The 26,745-nt window shown below is 42.2% G+C and overlaps 2 protein-coding genes across 9 annotated transcripts; one reads left to right on the forward strand and one right to left on the reverse strand.

Annotated features, from left to right (window-relative positions):
* Positions 1-21: 21 nt before the first annotated feature.
* On the forward strand, positions 22-9,212 carry ik (IK cytokine). The gene is made up of 20 exons (XM_053687636.1): positions 22-181; positions 1,080-1,146; positions 1,234-1,326; positions 2,950-3,009; positions 3,201-3,368; positions 3,466-3,580; positions 3,992-4,062; positions 4,782-4,828; positions 5,025-5,188; positions 5,543-5,651; positions 5,811-5,850; positions 5,987-6,170; positions 6,538-6,556; positions 6,941-7,028; positions 7,151-7,228; positions 7,346-7,403; positions 7,519-7,607; positions 8,048-8,156; positions 8,711-8,745; positions 8,849-9,212. The coding sequence occupies exons 1-20, from the start codon at positions 166-168 to the stop codon at positions 8,874-8,876; spliced, it is 1,638 nt and encodes a 545-aa protein (XP_053543611.1). The 5' UTR covers positions 22-165; the 3' UTR covers positions 8,877-9,212.
* LOC108278862 (arf-GAP with Rho-GAP domain, ANK repeat and PH domain-containing protein 1) lies at positions 9,113-24,952 on the reverse strand. 8 transcript variants are annotated; one of them, XM_047161945.2, is made up of 25 exons: positions 24,772-24,950; positions 24,590-24,644; positions 24,048-24,145; positions 23,869-23,927; positions 23,020-23,311; positions 22,818-22,919; positions 21,409-21,540; positions 20,989-21,049; positions 20,333-20,453; positions 19,962-20,119; positions 19,615-19,721; positions 19,261-19,460; positions 18,279-18,364; positions 15,175-15,357; positions 14,715-14,877; positions 14,535-14,579; positions 14,328-14,448; positions 14,089-14,188; positions 13,827-14,022; positions 13,261-13,306; positions 12,993-13,171; positions 12,385-12,594; positions 10,037-10,142; positions 9,730-9,877; positions 9,113-9,463 (listed from the first exon to the last, which is right to left on the reverse strand). In XM_047161945.2, exons 3-25 carry the CDS (start codon positions 24,119-24,121, stop codon positions 9,416-9,418), a joined length of 2,937 nt encoding a protein of 978 aa, XP_047017901.1. In that variant the 5' UTR covers positions 24,122-24,145; positions 24,590-24,644; positions 24,772-24,950; the 3' UTR covers positions 9,113-9,415. The 8 variants fall into 8 exon arrangements, 7 of the variants coding, with proteins under 7 accessions (XP_047017901.1, XP_017348006.1, XP_017348009.1 ...); XM_017492517.3 differs by having other exon boundaries at positions 23,869-23,930; XM_017492520.3 differs by having other exon boundaries at positions 24,048-24,150.
* Between the last annotated feature and the right edge of the window lie 1,793 nt (positions 24,953-26,745).

The raw sequence follows: 26,745 nt of genomic DNA on the forward strand, positions 1-26,745 counted from the left end.
ACACTTTCTCTCTTAGCGCAGGGGTGACGCGGGTTGCGCATGCGCAGTGTAAATCCGTGTTCGTATTTGGGTTTTGGTGCTCTTTCGGTTAGCACGAAATTATCCGGAGACATTTGTGAATTTTTATGAATTACAGCTCTCAGAGCAGCAAAACTCGGAGTCACCATGCCTGAGCGCGAGTGTAAGTGTGCTGTAAATGTGTATTGACTGTGTTATATGCTGTAAAATGTGCAGTGGCTGTGCTATGTGTGTTAGCATGTTTTGCTAACACGGTGTTTTGGAGAATTTTTGAAAACAAACACATCGGATCTCATTTGTATGGAGATATATTAAAGGTGCAGTGTTGTAGTAATGCTTTCATTATAAATGACTTATTTGTAATCAGACATATATTCGGCAGACACTGAAAGAGTAATAGTAAGCGATTTGGCAAATATTTGAGATGACCGGTTCAATCCTGAATCGTTCCTGCTCCCTTTTAAGTGCACTACATTGGGCACGACATTCATGACCGCTGCGTTTAGCGTCCATTAACTCCTTTTTCCTCCAGGTCAGGGCATCAGTAATGTCCCTCTGTAGTCCATTAGGGAAGTGAATTCCTTCATTTCAGTCCAGAAGGGCGCACGGTGGCTTAGTGGTTAGCACATTCGCCTCACACCTCCAGGGTTCAATTCCCACCGTGGCCCTGTGTGTGCGCAGTTTGCATGTTCTCCCCGTTCTGCGGGTATTCCGGTTTCCTCCACCAGTCCAAAGACATGCATGGTAGGCGGATTGGCATGTCCAAAGTGTCCATGGTGTGTGAATGTGTGTGCACGGAAGGAGCCTCCCCTGGCGCACCCTGGGCAACGTTCAGTATCATACTGCTGAGCGGTTAATCCTTCCACAACGATGGTTCCATTATGAAGTTTAACCTCAACACGAAAAGAAGAGAAGTGCAGAAGTAGATCACACAGTTGGAATAATACGTTTTGGCACCCCCGGCACTGTATCTGTCAGTAGGGCGTGATTCCAGGTGTAGGCAGGTGTTTGGGAATCAGCTGTCTTGTTTGATTCTCAGTTAAACTGTGTGTGTCCTGTAGCGGAGCTGTACTCCAACCCTCTGGCTCCAGACGGCCATGACATGGAGGATCATCGATCGGCTCTACAGTGAGTTTTTATTGCTGAGTGTGTACATCACACCTGACTATAAAACACACACCACTGACACCCTTGTGTCTTGTTCGACATTTTCAGATCCAAGCTGACCAATGAGGACTTCAGGAAACTCCTGATGACCCCCCGGGCCACGCCTTCATCAGCTCCGCCGTCAAAATCACGCCATCATGAGTACGGCTGAGGTTTAATTTCCTACAAGTGTCTATATAATCATCTCAGTGATTATCAGTGTCTATCTAGTGCACTACATATTATACAGTAGAGTTATTATTGCTCTTCCTGCTCCATGTAGAAGAGCTTTAGTGTGTTATGTAGGAATCCTTCACTCACACAGTGCAGCTGTTTCTATTACCTATGTAGTCTATTTCCATCTTGCTCCTTATATATACTTGTATAGTAAAAATCTAGACAATGTAGAGTCAGACAGATAATCATGGCTTCCTTCCTGTTTGTAGTGCACTATATTAGAGCTGCAACAACTAATCGGTAAAATCGATAATAATCAATTATGAAAATCGTTGTCAACGAATCTCATTATGGATTAGTTGGTCTGCACATGGCACGGGGGAGATTTACTCATTATGTTACTTCTGTTCCGAAAACACGCTTCGGAGAGCAAATATTAAAGTTGTGTCCCGAATGAAGTACTGTACACTTACACTGTGCACTCTACCGTCTAGTGTATGAACTTTAGAAAGGTAATATCATCTGAAATATAACACTAGCGTTTTTTTTACTAACCGGAAGTATAAGCTACGACGGCGCATGACATTGCTAGAATTAGCAAACACCCAGAGTCACCGATAATGACTTTCTTCAGTTTACTTTCTGTCAGTGTTACCTTTTATTCCCAACATGACCTCAGTCACCATCAGACGAGGCGAAATCGTCACGTGACTGAGGAAGAAAGTGTGTAACCTCCAAGTCCTCTAAGACAGGGTGCATTTTAAACACTGTGGAAATCAAACTGATGCACGAGGACAAAGTTATGTTTATATCCAAAATGCTCCACTGTGTGTAAGGGGCAGGGGAAACTGGTGCAAGCTGCTTAAAAAGTTTAGTTTAATTTAGGTTTGTTGTCATTAAATGGTGTATTTGCGCACTTGCAGTGTAAATTCTGTCGTTTATTATAACGGAAGTGATGTGTTAGTAACGGGGCCACGTTGTTGATCACGTGCAGTGTAGACGCGCTGATACAGAATGTAGCGCGAGTAAGATCTGTAATGTCTAATTAAAAAATTTTGATCAAAAGTAAACACAAGTAAAATAATATTCCTAAAGGCAGCGAGTAACAGAAACCACAAGGTGCAGTGAAAGTGAGTTTTTATTATTAGTTTAGGACTGTAGTTTAATTCGGTGCTTTTTGTGCAGCCATAAAAAATACTTTATATTTATTTATTTATTTATTTATTTATTTATTTAATAGTATTTATGCATTATTTTTATGGATGCACAAAAAGCACCGAATTAAATTACAGTCCTAAATTAATAATATATATTCTGATGTGTGTGTATTGGGTTCTTTTCTGTTTTGGACAAACAGTTGTCTAAAGTTTTAATCTGAAGTTTATATTTGTAATACTCAGTTTGTGGATTTTATTTTAAATAAACAAAAAAAGGTACTGAAACTTTGCCCCACCCCATCCGATTAATCGAAAAAATAATTATGATGAAAATAATCGCTAGTTGCAGCCCTAGACTATATGTTCCTTCCTGCCCTACATAACTGCTTCTATTGCCTAGGTAGTGCACTGTGTGCGCTTTGTTTACATCTGTAACACCTCTGTTTCCCAGAATGCCTCGGGAGTATAACGAGGATGAGGATCCTGCTGCTCGCAGGAGGAAGAAGAAAAGGTGCGTTTATTTTTAAACTTGTAATGTGTTTCTATAAAATAGAGTATATAGGATTTAGAAATTAGTCCCTGCACCCTAACTAGTGTACTAGATGTCCAAGAGAGAGTCATTTCACCTGCTTATTGTCTATAAGTGCAGCCATTGAGACTCTGTGTGTGTGCACGTGTGTATGTGTGTGTGTGCGCGCGCAGTTATTATGCTAAGCTGCGGCAGCAGGAGCTGGAGAGAGAGCGAGAGTTAGCAGAGAAGTACAGAGACCGCGCCCGTGAGAGACGAGATGGCGTCAATAAGGACTACGAGGAGACAGAGCTCATCAGCACCACGGCCAATTACAGAGCTGTGGGACCCACTGCTGAGGCGTAAGTGTGTGTGTAAGCAAAATACACACCAAAGTATAAAACACTCAGATTATTAACCCAAACTCTCTCTCTCTCTGTGTCTGTGTGTGTGTTACAGGGACAAATCAGCAGCAGAAAAACGTCGTCAGTTGATCCAGGAGTCCAAATTCTTGGGTGGTGATATGGAGCACACTCACTTGGTGAAGGGTCTGGATTTCGCCCTACTGCAGAAGGCAAGTCTCAGCACAGAACCTCCAAAAACTATCTAATGAAGCTCAACCTAATGAACCTCACAGAACTTTGCAGATCTGTTCACTCTCCCTGCCTGTGTGTAGTTGTGAGTGTGAGCAGAGAGAAACATCAGTCAGGGTTTAAATAGTAACTGGACCGCGTCCTAATTTTATCAGCACAATGGAGATTTTCAGTGCAGTAGCTCCACCCACAACAGCTCCATCTCCTCATCCTCCGCGTTCAGAAGTAAATGGTGTGAGAGGATACGCTCTGTAGTCTGGTGTAGTGATGATCTGATAATTACAGGAGTCACAGTGTTGATACAACTTGCTCTTGATACTCACCTGCGCTGTGTGTGTGTGTGTGTGTGTGTGTGTGTGTGTGTGTGTGTGTGTTCATTCTACGGTGTTCAGGTGAGAGCTGAGATCACCAGTAAGGAGAGAGAGGAGGAGGACATGATGGAGAAAGCACAGAAAGAAGTCAAGTATGACGCTCGTTCAGACACTCACACACATTGACAGACACACTCGCGCGCACACATACTATACTAGGGCTGCATCTAGCAATTATTTTCATAATCGATTGATTATTTATTTATTTATTTATTTATTTATTTAATTGGGTAAAAAAAATTCAAAGCTTTTTCTTGTTTATTTTAAATGAAATTCACAAGCTGATCTACAATCTACACTGCAAGCACAAATACAGCATATAATCACAATAAACTAAAACTTTAAAGTAAGTCGCACCAGTTTCCCCAGCCCCACACACACACACACACACACACACACACACACACACACACACGAGCATTGCGGATATAAACACAAATTTGTGCTCGTGCATCACTGTCGTGTGTCCGTGCTACATGAGCTCCACTTTATAAAGTCTGAAATGCCCCCCTGCCTTAGAGCACTTGGCTTATACTTCTGGTTACTAAAAAAAACGTTAGTGTTCCATTTGAGACTTCATACACTAGACGGAGGAGTACATAGTGTAAGTGTATAGTACTTTATTTGGGACACAACTTTGGTCTGTACACTCTGCACACAGACCAACTCATTGATAATAACATTCATTGACAGCGATTTTCATAAATCAATCTTTATTGATTTTCTCGATTAGTTGTTGCAGCTCTACACACTACACTATATTATACATTTCATTATATTAATCTGAGTTTCTCCAATGACTGTTTTGTAGGAAAGATGAAGATCCTGAGCAGAAGATTGAGTTTAAGACTCGTCTAGGTGAGTGTGTGTATAACAGAATCTTCAGACAGTACACTTCTTCACGTTTAAAGATATTTCAGTATTATAAAGTTCTGATACGATTCTAACATCTGGGTTGGAAATAAGTCCTGAAGACTTTATCACAGGCAGACGTGTGTGTGCGCGTGCGTGCGTGTGCGTGCATGTGTGTGCGTGTGTGTGCACGATTTCACAGGAAGGAACGTTTACCGCATCCTGTTTAAGGGGCGTCAGATTGAGAGGAACGAGCTGTTCCTGCCGGGGCGGATGGCGTACGTGGTGGACCTGGAGGACGAGTACGCAGACACGGACATTCCCACTACACTCATCCGCAGCAAAGCTGACTGTCCGACCATGGAGGTACCGACCCACTGACCCACCGACCCTCTGACACACCTCTGAGCTCAGACATTACACACTGCACTGAGATATGTGGGCTGATATGTAGACAGACAGATAAGCAGAGAGACAGACAGGAATTCAGGTGGGAGGCAGACAGATGAACAGAGAGACAGATGAGAAAATAGACAGCCTGAGAGACAGATACAGACTTGTAGAGAGAGAGAGACAGGTGGATGACTCGGTAGTTGAATGGATAGACGATAGAATCCATAGACAGGTGTTTGGTCAGACAGATTGATGGACTGATGGGTTACATGTCTTAATAGCCTCTTTGGCATTTTTGTGTTAAATTAACCGTGTGTGTGTGTCCAGGCCCAGACCACTCTCACCACTAATGACATCGTGATCAGTAAACTCACCCAGATCCTGTCCTACCTGAGACAGGGGACACGCAACAAGAAGCTCAAAAAGAGAGATAAAGGTCTGTCTGAAGTTCTGTCTGTCTGTAAATTTCTTTGTAATCCTGTTTCCATCTGAAATTAATCCGTTTCTAATTTTTGTATTTAGCAGTGTACATAAACCTGATATGTGTTTGCTGCTTATTGTTGTTGTTGTTTATTGTTGGTGTTTTTGTATTCAGGGAAGCTAGATGAGCGTAAAGCCCCTGAAGCTGACATAAAGTGAGTCTCAGTCTTTTCCCTTCTCTAATACACCTTGAAGTGTAGATTTAGTGTCACTGATCACATGCAGTGTGTCACTGAGTTAGTGTGTGTGTGTGTGTGTGTGTGTGTGTGCACAATGGTGATGATGCTGCAGTATCTTTGATGACATCGGAGACTACCTCCCCACTACGTCCAAATCCACGCGGGATAAAGAGAAGGAGCGTTACCGGGAGAAAGAGAGAGAGCGGGAGAGAGAGAGAGAGAGGGAGAGAGAACGGGAACGAGAAGAAGAGAAACGACGTCACAGCTACTTTGAGAAACCTCGAGCTGACGATGAGGTGATGAGCATCGCTACACACCGCTACCCACCATTACACACCGTTACATACCACTACCTACCGCTACACACCATTACACACATTCTGAACTGTGCCGCTCTGTCACTGATCAATAATCTGTAAATCACTGAACATCTCACACTTGGATTCCTCTATGCAAATGCACACCTTTTGTATCACATGTAGAAAGGGGCAGAGCATGTAGTGATTGATGTGTTCCTAATTTGCATATTCATACAATCTGGATTCGGTGTTGGTGCTTCTGTGTTTTTCTGACAAACTTTTTTTGTGGATTTGTGAAATTAAGAATTATGTTTGTGTGTGTGTGTGTGTTTTGCTGACCACAGTCTCTTGTGTTTCTCCACAGCCTGTTGAAATGGATAAAGGTAAATGAGTTATTTTGCTCATCTGGTGCTGTGTGTGTGTTTGTCTCTGTGTCTCTGAGAGAGTATCATGGTAAGTTAATAAATGACAGGAACAGTATAATATACTCAGGTCATATGTTACTAAATAAAATGAAATAAAAAGTGCAGTGTAGCTCAGTGCAGGATATTGGTGTAATCCAGCTGTTAGCAGCACTGCCACCTGGAGGACACTGTCAGTAACTACCTAAAATAATCATGCTACTGTTTCTAATTTTCTGTCTTTTTTTTTTTTTAACTTCTTTTTTTTTAAAATTATTTATATAAGCTTATCTTGGCTGAGAACTTTGCTGAGTTCTGTAGGAGTTTGACATTGGTGTGCTTGTGTCCCATCGTTTGTCTGTACAGGTCCAGGATCAGTGAAAGACCAGCTGAAACTCATTAATGAGAAATTTGCAGGAGCCGCTGCAGCAGACTGGCAGCAAACATATCCTTTCTTTATTTACACACACACACACACACACACACACACAGACACACACCTAGCTGATGTTCACTCAGCTTGTCATGTCTTCATGTGTTTGTTTGTTTACGTCCTTAACCGCTCCACACAGCTGGGACGAGACGTGAGGAGAAGAAACATTTGGGAGATTTCTTCGGGATGTCCAACAGTTACGCTGAGTGTTACCCTGCTACGTGAGTATATACGCACACATGCACACGCGCGCGCGTGCGCACACACACACATAGCCATATAGACACACTGATCCTCGTAAAATCCTGAAACACTGTTTTCATCTGGTGTGTGTGTAGGATGGATGACCTGGCTGTGGACAGTGATGAAGAGGTCGACTACAGTAAGATGGACCAAGTGAGTACAGAGAGTGTGTGTGAGAGACCGGGAGAGAGAGAATGTGGCATTCACCTGTTATATCTGTGACAGTTACTGTAAAAAACGGTATAAAGCGTGTGTGTGTGTATATCAGGGCAATAAGAAGGGGCCGCTGGGCCGCTGGGACTTCGATACACAGGAGGAATACAGCGACTACATGAACAACAAGGAGGCTTTACCAAAGTAAGTGCTCTCACACACAGAGGAACCTAATGGCTACCTGCTCACCCAAACACAGCTGCGTGTGCCAGAACTTTAGTGAGAAGTCTGATTGTTGATTTAAAAATGTATTTTTTTTGGGGGGGGCTGTACCTCAAATGCTGTTCTACACTATGTATGAGGGGCCCTAGGCTCAGCTTCATTATATTACACCCTATGTAGGGGTAAATAGGAAGTGATTGGAGATCTGATTTGGGATCTGGTTCTGTCTCTTTCTCTCTCTCTCTCTCTGCCAGCTGACGTCTCTCATTCAACAAAAACACACATGAATTGTCTTTTGCTGCTTATTTATTTTTATTATCAATAATGGTCATTAATCATTTTAAACAATCACTCACGCTCCACAAACACACATGTCTCTAGTTCTTATTAATCTGTGGTGCTGCTGTGTGTGTGTTGCTTAGGGCTGCGTTTCAGTACGGAATTAAAATGTCTGAGGGCAGAAAGACACGTCGTTTTAAAGAGACCAACGAAAAAGCAGAGCTGGACCGGCAGTGGAAGAAAATCAGCGCTGTGAGTCTTTCCACATCGTCTCATGCGCACACACACACACACACACACCATTAGCAGTGGAAACTCTGTGCTGAGAGTGCCGAGAGGATCATCAGTCCAGTGCAGTTTGAGATGATCTGTTCTAGAGCTTTAACTCCGAGTTAAATAACGACGCGTTTTGCCTTCTCTCCGATCACTCACGCTGCAGTACGTTACATTTCTAAACCCAGCAGCGGAATAGTTTCATTGTGTAATTAGGGAAATAAAATGTGCACACTTATTCATAAAACCATTTTAAATCGTATTTATTTAGACTAAACTACACACAAAAGTGCCAGATAAACCGTGTTTGTTTCGCTCCGCTTCATGCAGCAGTATCTTTACATCATTATCCGTGAAGTTCATCGTCTTAGACTTTGTCCTGTTCCGTGGTGAGCAGCCTGCCATGCTTTTTAAAGGGAAGCTGTTTACCATGTATGGCAATTTGGCTGCAAATGAGCGTGGTCTTGCACAAGCATTTCGGTGAGATTTTTATTATGTACAATTATGCACAAATTTTACCTTTTAATTCTCAGATCATTGAGAAGAGGAAGAAGATGGAGGCTGATGGGTGAGTTAATAAAATCATATTGTTCTGTTATGAATATATAATTGCATATAGTACATCTATATGTTTATACGACGCTGTAGTTAAATTCACGTCTGTGTTTCAGGGTGGATGTGAAGAGGCCGAAATATTAAAACGTGCGTGTCGTGATTTACTGAAATGCAGATGTGATCTGTCATCTGAGTAAACACATCAGATCACCAGTAAACTATATGCTAATAATACACCTGACTCTGTGTGTGTGTGTGTGTGTGTGTGTGTGAGAGAGAGAGAGAGAGGTGTTTCTGTGTGTTATGTAAACATTAACACATTTTTCTTCATGCAGTCATTTGTCATGTGGTTTCACACACAACACTGACATCCCACCATGTTAATTGGCAAAAAAGGCTTTTATTCAATACATGGAGTGTTTGTGTATAAATATTAGCATGAGAATGATAACAAATTGAGTAATAAAGAAGTAAAACTGAGTTCAGTGAATTTGTCACATTCTCCTTTTGTTTGTTATTACATCCGTCTTTAAATTACACAGAAAACAAACACTCTTTATAATCTTTATAAAGTAAATCAAAGCAGAAATGATGAGTGAGAATTTTCAGTGCTGCTGACGTTTACTGTAGATGTGTGTATATAAGTGCAGCAGGATCCCAGCGAGGATGCCGTTATTTCTCCTTCACAGCGCAGTGATCATTACATCATCCTCTGGAGCTTCGTCTTTACTCTATACATACACGCACGCATATTAAACACCTTTATTAAACCTCAGCACTGATTAATTAATTATTATTATTATTATTATTATTATTTATTATATGTGACTCAGTTCTGCATGTTTCAATCATTACTGTATTTCTCAGACTATAAGTCACTCTGAAATGTCTGAACCCAGCTTTACAGCTGATGCTGGTGTGTGTACAGTGGATTTGGTGTTTTACAGCTCACACACACACACACGATCAGTTATATGGGAGATGATTGAACCCTCACCAGGAAGACAGCTGTGTGATGGACGATGAGCTCTCTCGTCAGATTCACCATGCTTATGTTCATGGCCAAATCCTCAAACAGCGTGGGAACAAAGACCACTGCTAGATTCTGTGCCGTCATCTTGTTCACCTGACTGTAGAGCTGCATGCTGTGTACACACAGTGTCAGGTAAAACAAATTGGTTAAACACAACAACTCAAAGAACTGGGTTTACAATCAGATGGATAGATCAGCAGACAGAGAGAGATACAAGTACACAGACACTGATAAGAGGGAGACAGGTGAGGTGTGTAGGGTGTGGTATTACATGTAGAGGTGACTGAACAGGGTAGACAGTAGGGCCCTGTTGTCAGGAGGAAGATGTTTCACCAATCTGCAATATTCCTGCAGTCGGTTACTGAGATCAGTCTGAGCTGAAACACACGCACACACATTTACCACATCACACAAACTTAACTACACCATCGGTTCTGTTGGGGTGAGGAGTTATATAATAATTGATATTTTATATTAAGACATTGATATGCAGTTATTAGAGAGAGCGTGAGAGGTTGCTTATAGTAATGAGACAGAAAAGCAGTTGAACAAGCATAAATATTTATTTATTTATTTGTTATATTTTTATATTATCAGCATTAAACCAAAAACACATGAACTCTCTCTCTCCAGTAACTGCATGTAAAATGGTGGTGTGGGATGAGCACCGGAGGCTTGAGATGAGACGCGTAATAAAGTAGTCCCACACACAAAAGCGTTATAAGGACAAAAACCTGACAAATGTCTTGAAATAAAACATCTGAACAATGTCCTGAGGTGGTAATTGAATAATGCAGACCCGAAATGTAACGACCTCTGCATCCCTTCACATCACCTCATTGTGTTTTTTCCTAACGTACAGTATCTCACAAAAGTGAGTACACCCCTCACATTTTTGTAAATATTTGATTATATCTTTTCATGTGACAACACTGAAGAAATGACACTTTGCTACAATGTACAGTAGTGAGTGTACAGCTTGTGTAACAGTGTAAATTTGATGTCCCCTCAAAATCACTCAACATACAGCCATTAATGTCTAAACCACTGGCAACAAAAGTGAGTACACCCCTAAGTGAAAATGTCCAACTTGGTCCCAATTAGTCATTTTCCCTCCCCGGTGTCATGTGACTTGTTAGTGTTACAAGGTCTCAGGTGAGGAATGGGGAGTAGGTGTGTTAAATTTGGTGTCATCGCTCTCACACTCCCTCATACTGGTCACTGGAAGTTCAACATGGCACCTCATGGCAAAGAACTCTCTGAGGATCTGAAAAAAAGAATTGTTGCTCTACGTAAAGATGGCCTAGGCTATAAGATTGCCAAGACCCTGACACTGAGCTGTAGCACGGTGGCCAAAACCATACAGTGGTTTAACAGGACAGGTTCCACTCAGAACAGGCCTTACCATGGTCGACCAAAGAAGTTGAGTGCACGTGCTCAGTGTCATATCCACAGGTTGTCTTTGGGAAATAGACGTACGAGTGCTGCCAGCACTGCTGCAGAGGTTGAAGGGTGGGGGGTAAGCCTGTTAGTGCTCAGACCATATGCCGCACACTGCATCAAATTGGTCTGCATGGCTGTCGTCCCAGAAGGAAGCCTGTTCTAAAGATGATGCACAAGAAAACAGTTTGCTGAAGACAAGCAAACTAAGGACGTGGATTACTGGAACCATGTCCTGTGGTCTGATGAGACCAAGATAAACGTATTTGGTTCAGTTGGTGTCAAGCGTGTGTGGCGGCAACCAGGTGAGGAGTACAAAGACAAGTGTGTCTTGCCTACAGTCAAGCATGGTGGTGGGAGTGTCATGGTCTGGGGCTGCATGAGTGCTGCCGGCACTGGGGAGCTACAGTTCATTGAGGGAACCGTGAATGCCAACATGTACTGTGACATACTGAAGCAGAGCATGATCAGTATGCAGTATTCCAGCATAATGACCCCAAACACCCCTCCATGATGACCACTGCCTTGCTAAAGAAGCTGAGGGTGAAGGTGATGGACTGGCCAAGCATGTTTCCAGACCTAAACCCTATTGAGCATCTGTGGGGCATCCTCAAACGGAAGGTGGAGGAGCACAAGGTCTCTAGCATCCACCAGCTCCATGATGTCGTCATGGAGAAGTGGAAGAGGACTCCAGTGGCAACCTGTGAAGCTCTGGTGAACTCCATGCCCAAGAGTGTTAAGGCAGTGCTGGAAAATAACGGTGGCCACAAAAAATATTGACACTTTGGGCCCAATTTGGACATTTTCACTTAGGGGTGTACTCACTTTTGTTGCCAGCGGTTTAGATATTAATGGCTGTGTGTTGAGTTATTTTGAGGGGACAGCAAATTTACACTGTTACACAAGCTGTACACTCACTACTGTACATTGTAGCAAAGTGTCATTTCTTCAGTGTTGTCACATGAAAAAATATAATCAAATATTTACAAAAATGTGAGGGGTGTACTCTTGTGAGATACTGTATATAATCACTGCAGCTCTTCAGCACATGGTGAGTGGACTGTTATGACATCATAACATTATAAAGTTTACCTGCTGGTTAGTGGATATTTCATCTCTGTAACTGATTCTGTGCAAATTAGAGCCTCAGCTGTGTGTGTGTGTGTGTGTGTGTGTTACCTGCCGCTTTGACCCACCCCTCTCTCTCAGATGATGGGATGAGTTGAGGTGAGTTGCGAAGGAAGTGCTTCAGCGCTCCTGCTACTTCCTGTACAGACACTTCATTTGTCTCCAAAACAACTTCGTCTGGAGCCTTACGCAGCTTCTCCACCAACTCCGCGACCTTAACCACCGACCCACAGCAGCGGTACAAACCCTCCACCTTCAGGCCTAATTGACACACACATATGTTCTATAGATGAAATTTGTGGCTTCTCCTCCTCTTTCATTTATAAATGTTTATATATTTGACCAATCAGAGAGCAGAATTTCTTCACATGACCATTTTCACTCAACTTATGAGGTAGTTATGAAAGCAATGAGGCTTCATTAAATGTTTCTCAGTAGCTTGTTACCGTAGTAAAGCATGAAGCATGTTATTAACTAAACTATACACATTATTAAAAATGGCATCCATTGTGTATGGACAACGTTTGACCAATCAGTGACATGCTCATCCTAAAGGCTCCTGACACAGGAACAGGAAGTGAAATCATCCCAGGTTCCTCAGGTGGTGTTATTGTATGAGAGAGTTTAATATCTGTATTATTGATTTATTGATTTCTCACCGTACAGCGTGATGTGAGAGATGCAGCGCTGCACCTCAGGAGGAACACGCCCACTAACCGCCGCAGGAAGTGTGTACAGGGAGTGATGATCTGACTTCCTGTTGCTGGAGGCGGCGCTGGAGAGCAGAGTGTAAAATTTGCTGCAGCTCTCATCACGCTCAAATTGAAGATACAAAGTCCTGATGGGAGGAGAAAAGACATGAATATGCAAATTAAATATGAAATATGTTAATTAGAAGCACCACCCTTCCATTAGAACAACACTCACTTCTCTGCTGCAGTCACCTCCACTGTGTTCTCCGATTTACACACACCTGTGTACACACACACACACAAAACCTCTTTAACACAACACACCTGCATAAACAACACCTCATTAACACAACACACACCTGCACAAACAACACACAACACCTCATTAACACAACACACACCTGCACAAATAACACACAACACCTCATTAACACAACACACACCTGCACAAACAACACCTCATTAACACAACAGCTCATTAACACAACACACCTGCACAAACAACACACACCTCATTAACACAACACACACCTATGTACACAAACACAACACACAACAGCTCATTAACACAACACCTCATTAACACAACACACCTGCAAAAACAACACACAAAACAACACACACCTGCACAAACAACACACAACACCTCATTAACACAACAGCTCATTAACATGTTGAGATGAAGATTAGGTGAGTGTGATATTATGACTACAACAACATTATAACAAAATCAGCATTAGTTTTACTAATTAGTTTTCAAAATCAGCATTAGTTTTAGCTGGTGTGCGTGTTTATACTCACTGTAGCATGTGTGTTGGTTGAGGATGATGGAGGTCCGGGGTGCTTGTGTGTGTAAGGGATAGATTAAGATTTCCCCGGGTCGGATCGTCACCCAAACCTCAGTGTACTGAAGTCCACTTCCTTCTCTCAGAGACAACCGGGACACGCCCATCACCCCAACAAGCTCCGCCTCCAACAGGGGGCCAGGAATCACCACCTGAAAACGGGTGGGGCGTCATCAGTAATCAGAGTGTGTGTGTGTGTGTGTGTGTGTGTTAGTTACCTTGACAATGTGCTGCATGTGATTGAGCAGCTGGTCTTGTGTGTCCGCGGAACAGGTGAGATTGTCTGTCAGTGTCAGAATCTCAAACTCATGTGTTTGACTGTAACACACACATACACACAATGAATATCTTACTAGAACAGAGTGTGTGTTCTGTAGCATTTGTGATGAAGCTCTACTCCGACCAAAGTCAGTATAAAGCATTACCTCACATGCACGCACACACATATTGTTCTCACCCTGATTGATTGAACACAGAGATGACCTCTCTCAGGTCGAGAACATCACATGCAGCCGACTCGGTCTCCTGAGAGAAGAGGAAACGCTCATCATCCAGCCTGCCGTGGAGCTCCTCTAATCCTACACACACACAGACACATACACACAGTTGTAATAATAGAAACATACAATATTTTAGTAAGTAATAAACAGTGTGTGTGTTTTACCTGTCTGCTCTCTCATCTGTCTCTGCTGGTCAAAGTCAGGAGTTTCTGTAATACACACGGATGTGAGCTGATGTTTTAAAAATAATAAAATTTTGGAAAACATTGTTAGTGTTAGTGTTGTTGTTGTTATTATCAGTAGAAGGTTGTGAGTTTAAATCCCACCATGTCTCTGGGTCTCACCTATGAACTCGTTGTGTCGGAGCAGCTCGGTCTGTAGAGCCTGTCCGGCTTTTTCTGCCACCATGATGGCTGATGAAGAATCTCCACCCAGAACCTTGGCTCCTGAACACAGCAGTGAGAGCGTCTCCTCCACGTCAGGTCCACACACCACTTCACACAATCTCTACAGTGGAAAAACACAACACACACTGCAGTGTTAAGTTAATCGTGTGTACACAAGTCACTGACCAGTGAGGTGTTTCAGTTTTAAAGCAGCAGTGTGTAATGTGAACTGCACTTTAAACAAAACACTTATAACTCACTCTCCGAGTCTCCAAACAAACCCATGTAGTTGGCGGGGCTCTGAAGCTGTTCTCATTGGGGACGGAGTCTGGAGCTCGCTTGTATATATTACTTACAGTCCATTCACTATCGATCAGAACTCTAAACTAGATGCTGTTAGAGACACTCGGAGACAGACCTGGTTGAGGAGCGTCTGGCTGGAGGCGAGAGGATGCGCTCTGCGGTAAAGACCGTTGCAGTACTTGGCTTTGATGAAAGCGGCCCGTTGTTGCTGCCCAGCGTCAGGGCGGATCTGATCCACCGCCGGGACATTGTGACCCCACACATTATTGCCAGCTTTGTTCCCGTAAAGCACAAACAGCTGTACAGAGAGAACACATGTCATTATCAGCACAGAGCTTCTCCAACACCGTTCCAGCACTTCTTACTGCTTACTGTTCTTCTTAAACTTCCTGTTTAACTAACAGTTTGAGATGCTGTTAGTTAACGCACATGATTCAGGAGGTGTGGCCTATTTATTTAGATAAATATACAGCAGCACTATTGAGTTCTGGATTGTGATTGGTCAGAAGGTGTTTAATTTTCTATAACAGCGGCTCCGACAGTAGCGCAGCTTCACAACACAGGTGTTCTCATACGTTATGGTTTCTATAGTAACTGCTCATTTTTTCTTAAATTCTTGATTTTCTCATTAACTTCATGAGAGAAAATAAAGAGAGAGAATAAAGAGAGAATATATATAGAGAGGGAATATAGAGAGAATAGAGAGAGAGAGACTTTGACTTTTAAGACACCTTTATTAGGTTCAATTTTTGGTATATTTACATATCTACACTTCTGAAAATAATTTTTCCCATTTTAAAAAAAGAGAACTCAGAAACCACCCCACCAAAAAAAAACACTTTGTCAGAACAGTATATCGTCAGTATATGCGTATACATTCCAAGAACACATCAAATCCTCTCTTGCGATTGCTGCCCATTTCCTCAATCTGTAGCGTCTCCTTGGCGACATTACACCCATGGTGTGCTGTACAGATTTAATGAAGATCCTCCTGTCCGGGAAGAACTTAGTCAGTAAGATGTTCCGTTTTCCTTTCGTCAGTTCTAGAAATCGGTTGATCTGCTCTTCGGTGTAAAGCTCTTCAGGTTGCTCTGGACGGTTGAAAGTACCTGGTTGCTCTGGGGTGACCCTTTCCTCCTCCATGTCTGTGGGGGGTTCCTCTCCTGCCGCTCCTTCACTGCACTCTGGGCCCAAGTCCTCCAACATCTCAACCTTACGCTGTGCTTGTTTAGACGATTCTTCCACCTTGTCCGTCTTCTCCCTTATTATTTCCGAATTAGTTTTATTCTTCTCGATGTTCTTGTCTTGTAGGTTCTTCTGTTGCGGTTGTGAGGGGTCACTGTCTCCACCGGTGATAGCGGTGTAGGGCTTAGAGTGAAGACTGTCTGTGGTGTCGGTGTGATTGCTGGTATGGGCGCGGGTGTCGGTGTTACTGCAGGTATGGATGCAGGTGTTGGTGTTAGCACTGGGTGCTGTGATTATTTCAGTGGTGTGTCCCTCACTGACCTCTTCTCGCTGTGACCTCGGTGTGTCGTTACCCCTCTCTGCCCCAGGCTCCTGTTCTCCGGTGTCCCCCTGCTGGCTGTCTCCGCGCTGCTGCTGCTGTACCCCGGCCGTGTCTCCCCCGGAGCTCTCCGGCTGCACCGCTCTGCGTGGGCAGCTCAGCCGTTTATGTCCGATCTCCTCACACCCAAAACACCTCGGGCGTTCGGTGGTGGCGAAGACGGTGTAGCTGCTGTCCCCGTGTTTACACTTAAAGTTTATATCCAGTGTTTGTTCTCCGTTGTTAATAAACATATAAACCCGTCTCCGGAAAGACAGGACGTGTTTCACCGCGGAGTTCTTACAGCCGAGCGGGATGTCCGTCATGGGGCCGGCGAACTTTCCGAAGCGGGCCGGCTCCTTCATTATCAGCTCGTCTTTAATAAAGGGGGGGACATTGGAAATAACGACCCGTGTCGCAGGGGCAGAAAGAGGGGTAACGTGTAGCATGACACCTTTTAGCAATATTCCACTTTCACACAGTGTATTGGCGAATATTTCTTTTTTTTAGGAAGATCACCACAGCTTTGTTCATTCGGGAGGCGGAGTAGATGTTCTCACACCCGACCTGCTCTCCCACCGCCAGCAGAATCTCCTCCACCTGTTCTCCATTCACCGGTACACACCTGACGCCATGGCGGAGAGACAGCGTCTCCCCTCCGGCCTCGGAGGCCATAGCGTCCCGCTCACCTTCGCCCACTCTTAACTTTCACTAACCACCGCTATCCAACTAACTAAGCCTTCAATAGATTAAATAATAGAAAAAAGGACAAACTCGCGAAAAACTTTGGCAAGCCGCCAAACCACTCTCACGCGCTTTACACACCACGCTCACTCCACCGTCGCGCATGCGCAGAGAGAGAGAGAGAGAGAGAGAGAGAGAAAATAGAGAGAGTAAAAGAATAAAGAGAGGGAATAAAGAGAGAATAGAGAGAGAATAAGGAGAGGGAATAAAGAGAGAATAGAGAGAGAATAAAGAGAGAATAGAGAGAATAAAGAGAGAGAATATAGAGAGGGAATAAAGAGAGAGAATAGAGAGAATAAAGAGAGGGAATAAAGACAGAGAATAAATAGAGAATAATGAGAGAATAGAGAGAGAGAATAAAAAGAGGGAATAAAGAGAATAAAGAGAGGGAATAAAGAGAGAATAAAGGGAGAGAGAATAAAGAGAGGGAATAAAGAGAGAACAGAGAGAGAATAAAGGGAGAGAGAATAGAGAATAACTTTATGGGAATCCACTTCTTCACACCATCACTGAGAATTTTACTGTAACACACGCAGAAGAAGATGAAGAAGATGATGATGAAGAAGAAGAAGACAAGTTGCAACGTGTACAATGACATTTTGTTTACACTCCTACAGCAGGACATAAGTCAGTATAACCATATAATATAACTGTACAAGACAATAAAGCAGGTGTGAAGGGAGTGGTGAAGTGTACAGTAGAAAGGGGAGGACAAAAATGATAAGACACTGAATATAAAAATAATAATAAGAAGAAGAAGCTAAAGACACTTGAGGATAAAGAAGTATAAAGTGAAACCCTGCAGATCTGTAAGATCAGGACTGTGTGTCTGCACTGCCAACATTAGCAGTGTTTATTATCGATATATTATTAAAGCATGCCTTTTTAACAGTGTGTGTGTTTTACGGTTGCGGTCTGTCCAGTTTTCTGACCTGGAGCAGAGGCTCGGTCCACACTTTACTGTCCAATTTCAGACTCCGCACTTTGGCCCTATTGCTCCCCATCATGCGATGAAATCCTGTAAAACAATACAGGTATATAAAATGAGAGCAAGGATGAAGAGACTCGAAGTGTAACACAGAAAATACTGGAACACTGGGATAAACACTGGGATAAACACTGGGATAAACACTGGGATTAACATTGGGATAATAACAGGGATAAACACTGGGATTAACACTGGGATTAACACTGGGATAAACATTGGGGTAAACACTGGGATTAACACTGGGATAATCACAGGGATAAACACTGGGATTAACACTGGGATTAACACTGGGGTAAACACTGGGATAAACACTGGGATAAACACTTGGGTAAACACTGGGATAAACACTGGGATTAAAACTGGGATAAACACTGGGATTAACAGTGGGATTAACACTGGGATAAACACTGGGATAAAAACTGGGATTAACACTGGGATAAACACTGGGATAAACACACTAAATACAGTAAAGTGTGACTGTAGATTGGAAGTGCAGCATGAATGTACCATTTTGAACAGAGAGCAACAAGGACAAGGCACTTTATTTTAAGTTTATTTAATTTAGCATATTTAGTGTCTTTATTATCTTTTCCTTTTTTTGTTGCTCAGACTGTAGTATGGGGCTTTTCTTTGCATTTTTAAATCAAACTTTATTGAATAATTCACAATGTGTTCCAATCCGTTTCCTTTCTTTTCCTCTCCAATTCGTAGCCTGTTTTCACTGTCAATAATATTTATGAGCAGACCCCTGACTCTTATTAATATGCAGATGTTGAAGCAAGGCTCATAGCTTTCTCTCCAAAGCAGTGACGATTCCTCAGTTTGAGACTTCTGGCTGATATATATTCCTAATAAAACCCCAAACAGGAAGTCCAGCACATTTCCTGCTTACAGGAACATAAACTCCACTGGAGATATTTCCTCACCTGCGCAAGCCTCACAGATGACCATCAACAGGTTGATGGAGGCCCACTCTGGGTTTGGACTGCCGCAATCAGCACACACTTTATTCCAGGGACTCGACCACAAGCGCTGCGCTACCTCATTGCAGGACAGGGCATTGCGGATCACCTCGTTCAGATGATCCAGCCACGTCATTAAATCTCGTGAAGAGTCCGCTGAGAAACTGAAACATGCAACAATGGACCGGAAGAGCAAGAAGAAGAAGAAGAGGAAGCAGAAAAAGAAGAGTGACAGTTTTTGATGTTTGTTCAAAGATGCAGAAAAGATGACAATTGTGGTCTTCAACATAACTACAATAAGAATAGGAGGTGACTGACTTGAACGTTTTATAAGGTGTAATGAGGCTAAAGTTGTGACGTCCAGTCTGCTGTACCGACGCCACATTCATGGGCACAAAGGTCATCCCGAAACCCAAATTAAAGTCCTGCAAAACATTCCGAAAATGAATTCTACCTCAGTAGAAAGACATCACTTTGTTTAAAAATGTAAGATTTGTGTGAGGAGTGATTCAAAATGCACTTTATAATAACACTCTGCTTCCTGCAGCGCTATAATGTGGGAAGTCAAAAGAGTCAAAACCAGAGTATATAATAGGCATATGAATTTCAGATTGATTTATAAATGTATAATGGAGCACCACTTCCTCATCCTCTCATGTCTCTACCTCTTTGCTCTTGTAAATCCACAGGTTGTGTCCACAGATGGCGGCGCAAACTTTGCTACGCGGTTCCTTCATTGTCAGTGAGCCGTGATGACCAGGAGGTGCAGGTGGTTCTTGTCCTCGAGAAGCGAGCAGTGACGTTACCCATCCTGTCTTCACGTCTGTGCACGAAACATTCCCCAAAACTAATTAACAAGCCACCCCGTGTTTATACGTGACTCACTGTGGGTGTTTTCACAAAACATTTTCCACTAAATGGACATGACAGATGACCAGGAGAGACTGCATTGATCTGTGGCCTACAGTATGTTGCTAATATTAATGAGAACCGAACCAGCACAGCTGCTGAAAAAGAACGCCTATATCATTCTCACCTTCATTGTGAGCCATGAACTCCAAGTGTTTCTTGTGGAAGTAAATGAAGATGCGTCCTCGGTCCTGCTGACGCACGTTGGTAACGCTCGACACGTGGAACACGTACTCGGAAAACTTGTCCTGCATGAAAAGAATGTGATGACATCATCATCTGAAAATAATGTGAAAGACGTCATCATACGAAGCCCTGAGACTCACACTACCGATAATCTGCTTTGGTTTAATTCAGTTACCAACCAGTCGTATGATTACATTTTTCCTAACGAGACTCTATCGTTCCTCACTAATACAGTAGCATAGAACTAAAGACCCTGTCTTCTGGAAGGAGAATAAACACAAAACAAACTCTGAAACTCTGAAGAAAGAAAGAAAATACAGAGAAGAGGATGGAAGGAATGAAGTAGGGAAAATTATATTAAAAGTAAGAAATAAACAAAGAGAATGAGAGAGGAAGAAAGAAAGAAAAGAAAGAGGTTTGATTATAGTGTGTAGTGAGTGTGTGTTGAGGTGAAGACTGGTTTATCTGTATTACACATCAATCACAAACAAAACTATTTTAGGAATTTGTGCAGTGATTTCTCAGAATAAGCTCCGATCACCATACACAGGTATAAAATGTTTTATAACGTTATTATAAACGGTTTTATAATCTCACCGTGCGTTTCTTATACAGAGACATCACCTGACCGTCAAATGTGGTCCACAGCACATTGTGTCTTTAAGAATAAGAAATAAACAACACATTGTATTAGACTGAACTGCAGTGGGAGGGGCCTGAGTGAGGGTGAGGGTAGGGCAATACACTCAAATCATCATATCACAATATATAAACATTGACATAAGAACATTGTGTTGTGATGATTCTCCTTTTGTGTCAGGCTTTATCTAATCCCTATGCATTAGATGTTGCTGAGTGATGAGCATTCCTGGAGCAACAGTTCAAGTTCTGTTCACATTTTCAGCTGCTTGAGCTTTCTGACACAATTTCTTGTGATATCGAGACAATATGAACCCAGCTCTAAGTGACATGATCATAAGAACATTGTGAAAGTGAAAATGCTAAAGCGTTAGTTACTTGCGGCCCTTCCAGACATCCAGCCAGCTGGAGCGTGATACGGCGCTCTCTCTGTGGGAGTTCTCTTCAGGCTGGACGCCATTCCCTGCTGCTCCTGACGATTTCCTCCTGCTAACACGGATGGTAGCAGCACTAGAGAACCGTGAGGAACAAGGGACTTTAACAAGGGGGTACAAATCTAATGAACATTGAGCAGACCTTAACTTCTCATTCCTTTACTCTGTACCCTGGTTAACCCTGTGACCAGAAATTAATTCTGCTACCAAGATAGGTTCAGCCCAAGTAAAAGGAGTTGTGTTAGCTCAGTGGATAAGAAGGATCTCCATCTGTAACTTAAAGGATTTAGTCCCACAACTAGCAGAGTTTAATGGAGAGTGCCCGCTGATGGAGGAGTTCCACCTGTTCCACCACTCTGTCCTGATATACCTGATCCAAGAGCCTTTAACCCCTAACTAGTCCTGAACCCTAACCTTCCAGGACCTAACTGACCCAAAGTAACCTGTAACCCATCACTTTCAAATGGTGCCACAGTAATGCTTCTGTACCTGTAACCATAATGTTGTGTGCTCAAGTCCCAAGACTGACAGAGTCAGAGGAAGAACCAATGCCACCACTCAGTCTTAACTGATCAAGGGCTCTTAACCTTTAACTAATTCAGGGGACATAACTCCTAACCACTCTAAGATCTTATTCTTTACAATGACTGACCTGTGACCTGTACCAGAAGGTTCCAGTCCCATCACTGGAGCCTTGAGAAAGACCCTTTACCACCCCTGAACCCTAACCTTTAGGACCTAACTGAGCCAAGTCGTAACCCCTAACTGTTCCACAACCTTTAACCTATACAATGGCTGATCTTGTGTCTGGATGAAATTCCCAGATGAAGAATAGTTCAGTCATTTACAGACCTGCATTCATAACCACAAGGATGTGAGTTCAAATCCCATTACTGGTAGCAGAGTGTACCTGCTGCAGTAATCATCCTGCTCCAACTCAGTTCTTGAGCAAGACCCTTGACCTCCAATTAATCCTTAACAACCTCTGACCTGCCTGGGCTGTTAAGCCCTCCACTAACCCTTAACCACTAACCACACCATAATCCTTAACCTTCACAATGACTGATCAGGACCGTGTCCTGTCCCAGAAGGTTCCAGCACCAACACCTTCACCTGTCACACCTGGGTTCTTGAGCAAGATCCTAACCCATAACATCTCCAAGACCTTAAGTGCTTTGGAGACATTAACCCATAACTTACTCCGTTATGGGATCTAGATCTTTATCTAAATGTTTTTGGTTAAAAGTGCTGTTAAAATAAAACTGAACTGAAGTAAATAACTCTTCTTATCTGGGTCTCTCAACCCTAACCTCCTTACACTCATACATATATGCACTATGGTTTTCCTCTCACCGTGGTCTCTTAGGGGCGGGAGGATGATCCGGTCTCTTCAGTACTTCTGACTTTAATGGATCTGTATTTTTAGACTGAGAATTATTCACCTGAGGAGCACTGCTAAAAAAAAGAGAAAGAAAAACCAGTGGATCAGTGCACTCTCAGCGAGTTTTCTGCAGCATGTATGGTTTCATTTGACTACACCAGTATTCTTACCCACCTTTCCGCGTTCATGGAGTTTTTACATTCTTTAAGAGGAGGGATGTTAAAACTTGTGTCTGACTGTGGGGTGAAGGGCGTCGTGGGGCACTCGTCAGCCGAGGAATCGGAGGTAACACACTCCTTCACTGATTCTGATAAACTTTTAATATCCTCATCATCAGACGCTGAGGAGCTTTGAGGAGGCGAAGGTGGCCACACGTACTTCTCCAATACGTCTCCTCCGTGTGTGTCGTCTGTCTCTTTAAGCTCAGGAAGATCAGCAGGAATGAAGCACGAGCCACCGTTCAGTTCTGACAAAACAAAAGCAAAAACTCGTTTTTCATGTCTTGTGTTATCAGAATGTGTGTTTTACAGCTATAACACATGCTGCATACCTAATAAACACTGTGTGTGTTACAGAAAAACACAGAGTGACGCTGTGATGAAGCCGAGCTTCTGTTACCACCCTGAAGGTAATTATTTTCTTACAACAGCAGTTTTTTATTTCTCTTATACAACAACAATTGGGAAGAATCATAAGACTCTCAGAGAACCAAACCAGGACAGCTGCTGAAAAAGAACCCTGAGAAGCTTTTTAATAATCCATCACAACTTCCTTCTGATGTCTTCAGCTTTTGTTAACACACACTGTGGAAGAATTTGGCTTCTTTACTGAGTTTTTTTGCCCTCGTGTAGTTTCACACAACAATCATCTCCAACTATAATCTCTGTGCAAACAATGTGTGTGGTTTTTCCGGTTCTCTCAGTAATCCATAAACACATCAGCATTCCATTATGCAGATGTCACTGTTGTGCTGTGGGTGGTTTTTTTTCCTTTTATATATCATGATTAAATAATAAAACATACCTGGGCCGGTCACTTCAGATATTTTATTTTCTGTCGTGGGTTCATCCTGAGCCACGTTACTGCTGAAGAACACGAACAGAAAACAGTTCTATAATTAAGAACTAATCAAAAAAGGTGTCCCAGATAATAATATGAATAACAACTACGCAGTAACATATCTCCATGTGAGTGTAGCTCACCTCTCTGAGGAACCACTCCGTAAACTCTTCCCGAGCATGTACCGGGTTCTCGGCTTCGGCACAGGAGCCGTCATGGCAAAAGGTGAAGGTAACACAAGCTAAGCTGACGGAGTAAATTTCACTGTCATTTTATTTATGGTACAAATCAGCTTCACTCCAAAACAAAGTCATGAACATTTTGTAATAAAGTGTGCCCAGTGCCAAAACTAATGAACAGGCATCTCTGAATGTGTCAGATCATATCAAATAACAAGAAACTGTTAAATAACAAACAACTAAAATAGAAAGTAGTATAATAATACTAATAATAATAATACATTAAATAAGTTACATTAAATATAGGATAATAAATTCTATCATTTTAGTTCATGAGTTCATGTGAAAATAATCAAACTCAGATGACACTCAGAGACTAGAGCATCTCAAACTGCTTTTACTTTCAATCTTTTAATATTAAACCCTAACAAAAATCTAATAACAGAATTAAATTTAACTTTTGAAAAAAAAATGGTTCTGTCCAAATGTACTTCTTTATCTCTTACCTTTATCGCAGGACTTTATCAAACACAGCTACTGTCTAAATACAGTTCATTCTTCCTGAAACCAACAAAACAAAACAAATCCTTTAAAACAATTAAACACGAAACTGAACGATCATGAGATCAGACCTGAGTGACTAGAGCTGCTTACCTGAGATCAGACCGGAGTAATTAGAGCTGCTTACCTGAGATCAGAGAGACTGTGGAAGTCATCACAGGACTAAACGCAGCTGAACTCGTGCTCATATAAACCGGTTCCTGTGGTTTCACCTGTCCAACCCGACTGTTCTCCCCTCAGACTGTCTCACTGCATCACAACTCCAGCTGTCTCACTCTCAGCCTGCTAAAGATTTACTAACCACATCCATAATCATTTTCCTGTGAGGGAAAAACAATACAAATGAACCTTTAACCCTAGGAGTTGTAAATAGACTCTGCCCACTGATGATGTCACAAGACACACCCTGCTGTGTTTACACTGATTCAGGTGTACGCTGTAAGAGAGAGAGAAAGAGATAAAGAGAGAGACTCATCAGTTTCATAAATATAACTTTCATGTTATTTATAATTTATCTTTTCATCACATGGTGAGATTCACACACACACACACACACACATACACACAGCAGGTGGATTGTGAATTGAATTGTTTGTTGGTTAATAAATTATATTTTTAATTGTTGCTGTGGTATAAGAGGAATAATTGCTGTTACAGGAATCCTGAAAGTTGTGATGCTGCTGCTTCATCTCTCCTCTTCATTGCTTCCTTGGTATCAGTATCAGAAAATACTCTGGTATCATCTGTAATAATTTACTGTAAATTAGTGAGTGTTCAACTGCCTGAATTACACTGAACTCCTCTCTCTCCTCCTTTTCTTCTTCCTCTTTATAGTGGTCAGTATCTCTGATTCAATTCAATTCAATTCAATTTTATTTGTATAGCGCTTTTTACAACAGACATTGTCTCAAAGCAGCTTTACAGAAATATCAACATGGTATACAGATATTAAAGGTGTGAATTTATCCCAACTGAGCAAGCCACTGAGTGGCTTTTAAGAGGAAGAAACCTTGAGAGGAACCCGACTCAGAAGGGAACCCATCCTCATCTGGGTAACAAGAGTTGTGAAAAAGTTCATTATGGATTTATATGAAGTCTGTATGGCCTTAGGAGCAGCCGTAGTCCCAGCAGTCTGGAATTAGAGAAGATTTGAGCTCCATCCAGAGGCAGAAAGGATCTGGATCTCTAGTATCTCCATAAAATCGTGTGTGGCTCGGCGAAAGGAGAGAGGGAGAAAAAAGATTATTATGACTGCGAAGTAGTAGAACAGAATCTAGTCAGGGTAGGCTTGAGTAAACAAATACATTTTAAGCCTAGACTTAAACACTGAGACTGTGTCTGAGTCCCGAACACTAATAGGAAGACTGTTCCATAACTGTGGGGCTCTATAAGAGAAAGCTCTCCCCCCTGCTGTAGCCTTCACTATTCGAGGTACCGTCAAATAGCCTGCATCTTTTGATCTAAGTAGGCGTGGCGAATCATAGAAAACCTAAAGGTCGCTTAGATACTGTGGCGCGAGACCGTTTAGTGCTTTATAGGTTAATAAAAGTATTTTATAGTTAATGCGAGATTTTACTGAGAGCCAATGCAGTATTGATAATATTGGTGTGATATGGTCGTATCTTCTAGTTCTAGTTAGGACTCTAGCAGCTGCATTCTGGACTAACTGGAGCTTATTTATATTTCTACTGGAACATCCAGACAGTAAGGCATTAGAGTAATCTAATCTAGAGGTGACGAATGCATGAACTAGTATTTCCGCATCATGTAGTGACAATATGTTTCTTATTTTAGAAATATTTCTGAGATGAAAGAAGGCTATCCTAGTAATATTATCTACATGAGCATCAAATGATAGGCTGGAGTCAATAATCACTCCAAGGTCTTTAACTGCTGTACATGATGAAACAGAAAGACCATCCAGAGTAACCATGTGATCAGAAAGATTACTTCTAGCTACACGTGGGCCTAATAAAAGTATTTCTGTTTTATCAGAATTAAGTAGAAGGAAGTTAGTTAACATCCAATGTCTAATGTCCTTTACACAATCCTCAACTTTACTAAGCTTCTGTCTGTCCTCTGGCTTCGCTGAAACATACAA

Source organism: Ictalurus punctatus, chromosome 18 (genome assembly GCF_001660625.3).
Source record: "Ictalurus punctatus breed USDA103 chromosome 18, Coco_2.0, whole genome shotgun sequence".
NCBI classification, from domain to species: Eukaryota; Metazoa; Chordata; class Actinopteri; order Siluriformes; family Ictaluridae; genus Ictalurus; species Ictalurus punctatus.

Excerpts from the sequence above, each read along its gene's own strand:
- ik (XM_053687636.1), top strand. Across the intron at positions 1,147-1,233 it reads GATCATCGATCGGCTCTACA|ATCCAAGCTGACCAATGAGG; the intron begins GTGAGTTTTTAT and ends CGACATTTTCAG. Across the intron at positions 3,581-3,991 it reads ATTTCGCCCTACTGCAGAAG|GTGAGAGCTGAGATCACCAG; the intron begins GCAAGTCTCAGC and ends TACGGTGTTCAG.
- LOC108278862 (XM_017492517.3), bottom strand. The coding sequence starts at position 24,121 with ATGACGGCTCCTGTGCCGAAGCCGAGAACCCGGTACATGCTCGGGAAG. Across the intron at positions 14,189-14,327 it reads TCTGTGTTCAATCAATCAGG|TCAAACACATGAGTTTGAGA; the intron begins GTGAGAACAATA and ends TGTGTGTTACAG. Across the intron at positions 10,143-12,384 it reads GGGGTGGGTCAAAGCGGCAG|CTCAGACTGATCTCAGTAAC; the intron begins GTAACACACACA and ends CGTGTGTTTCAG.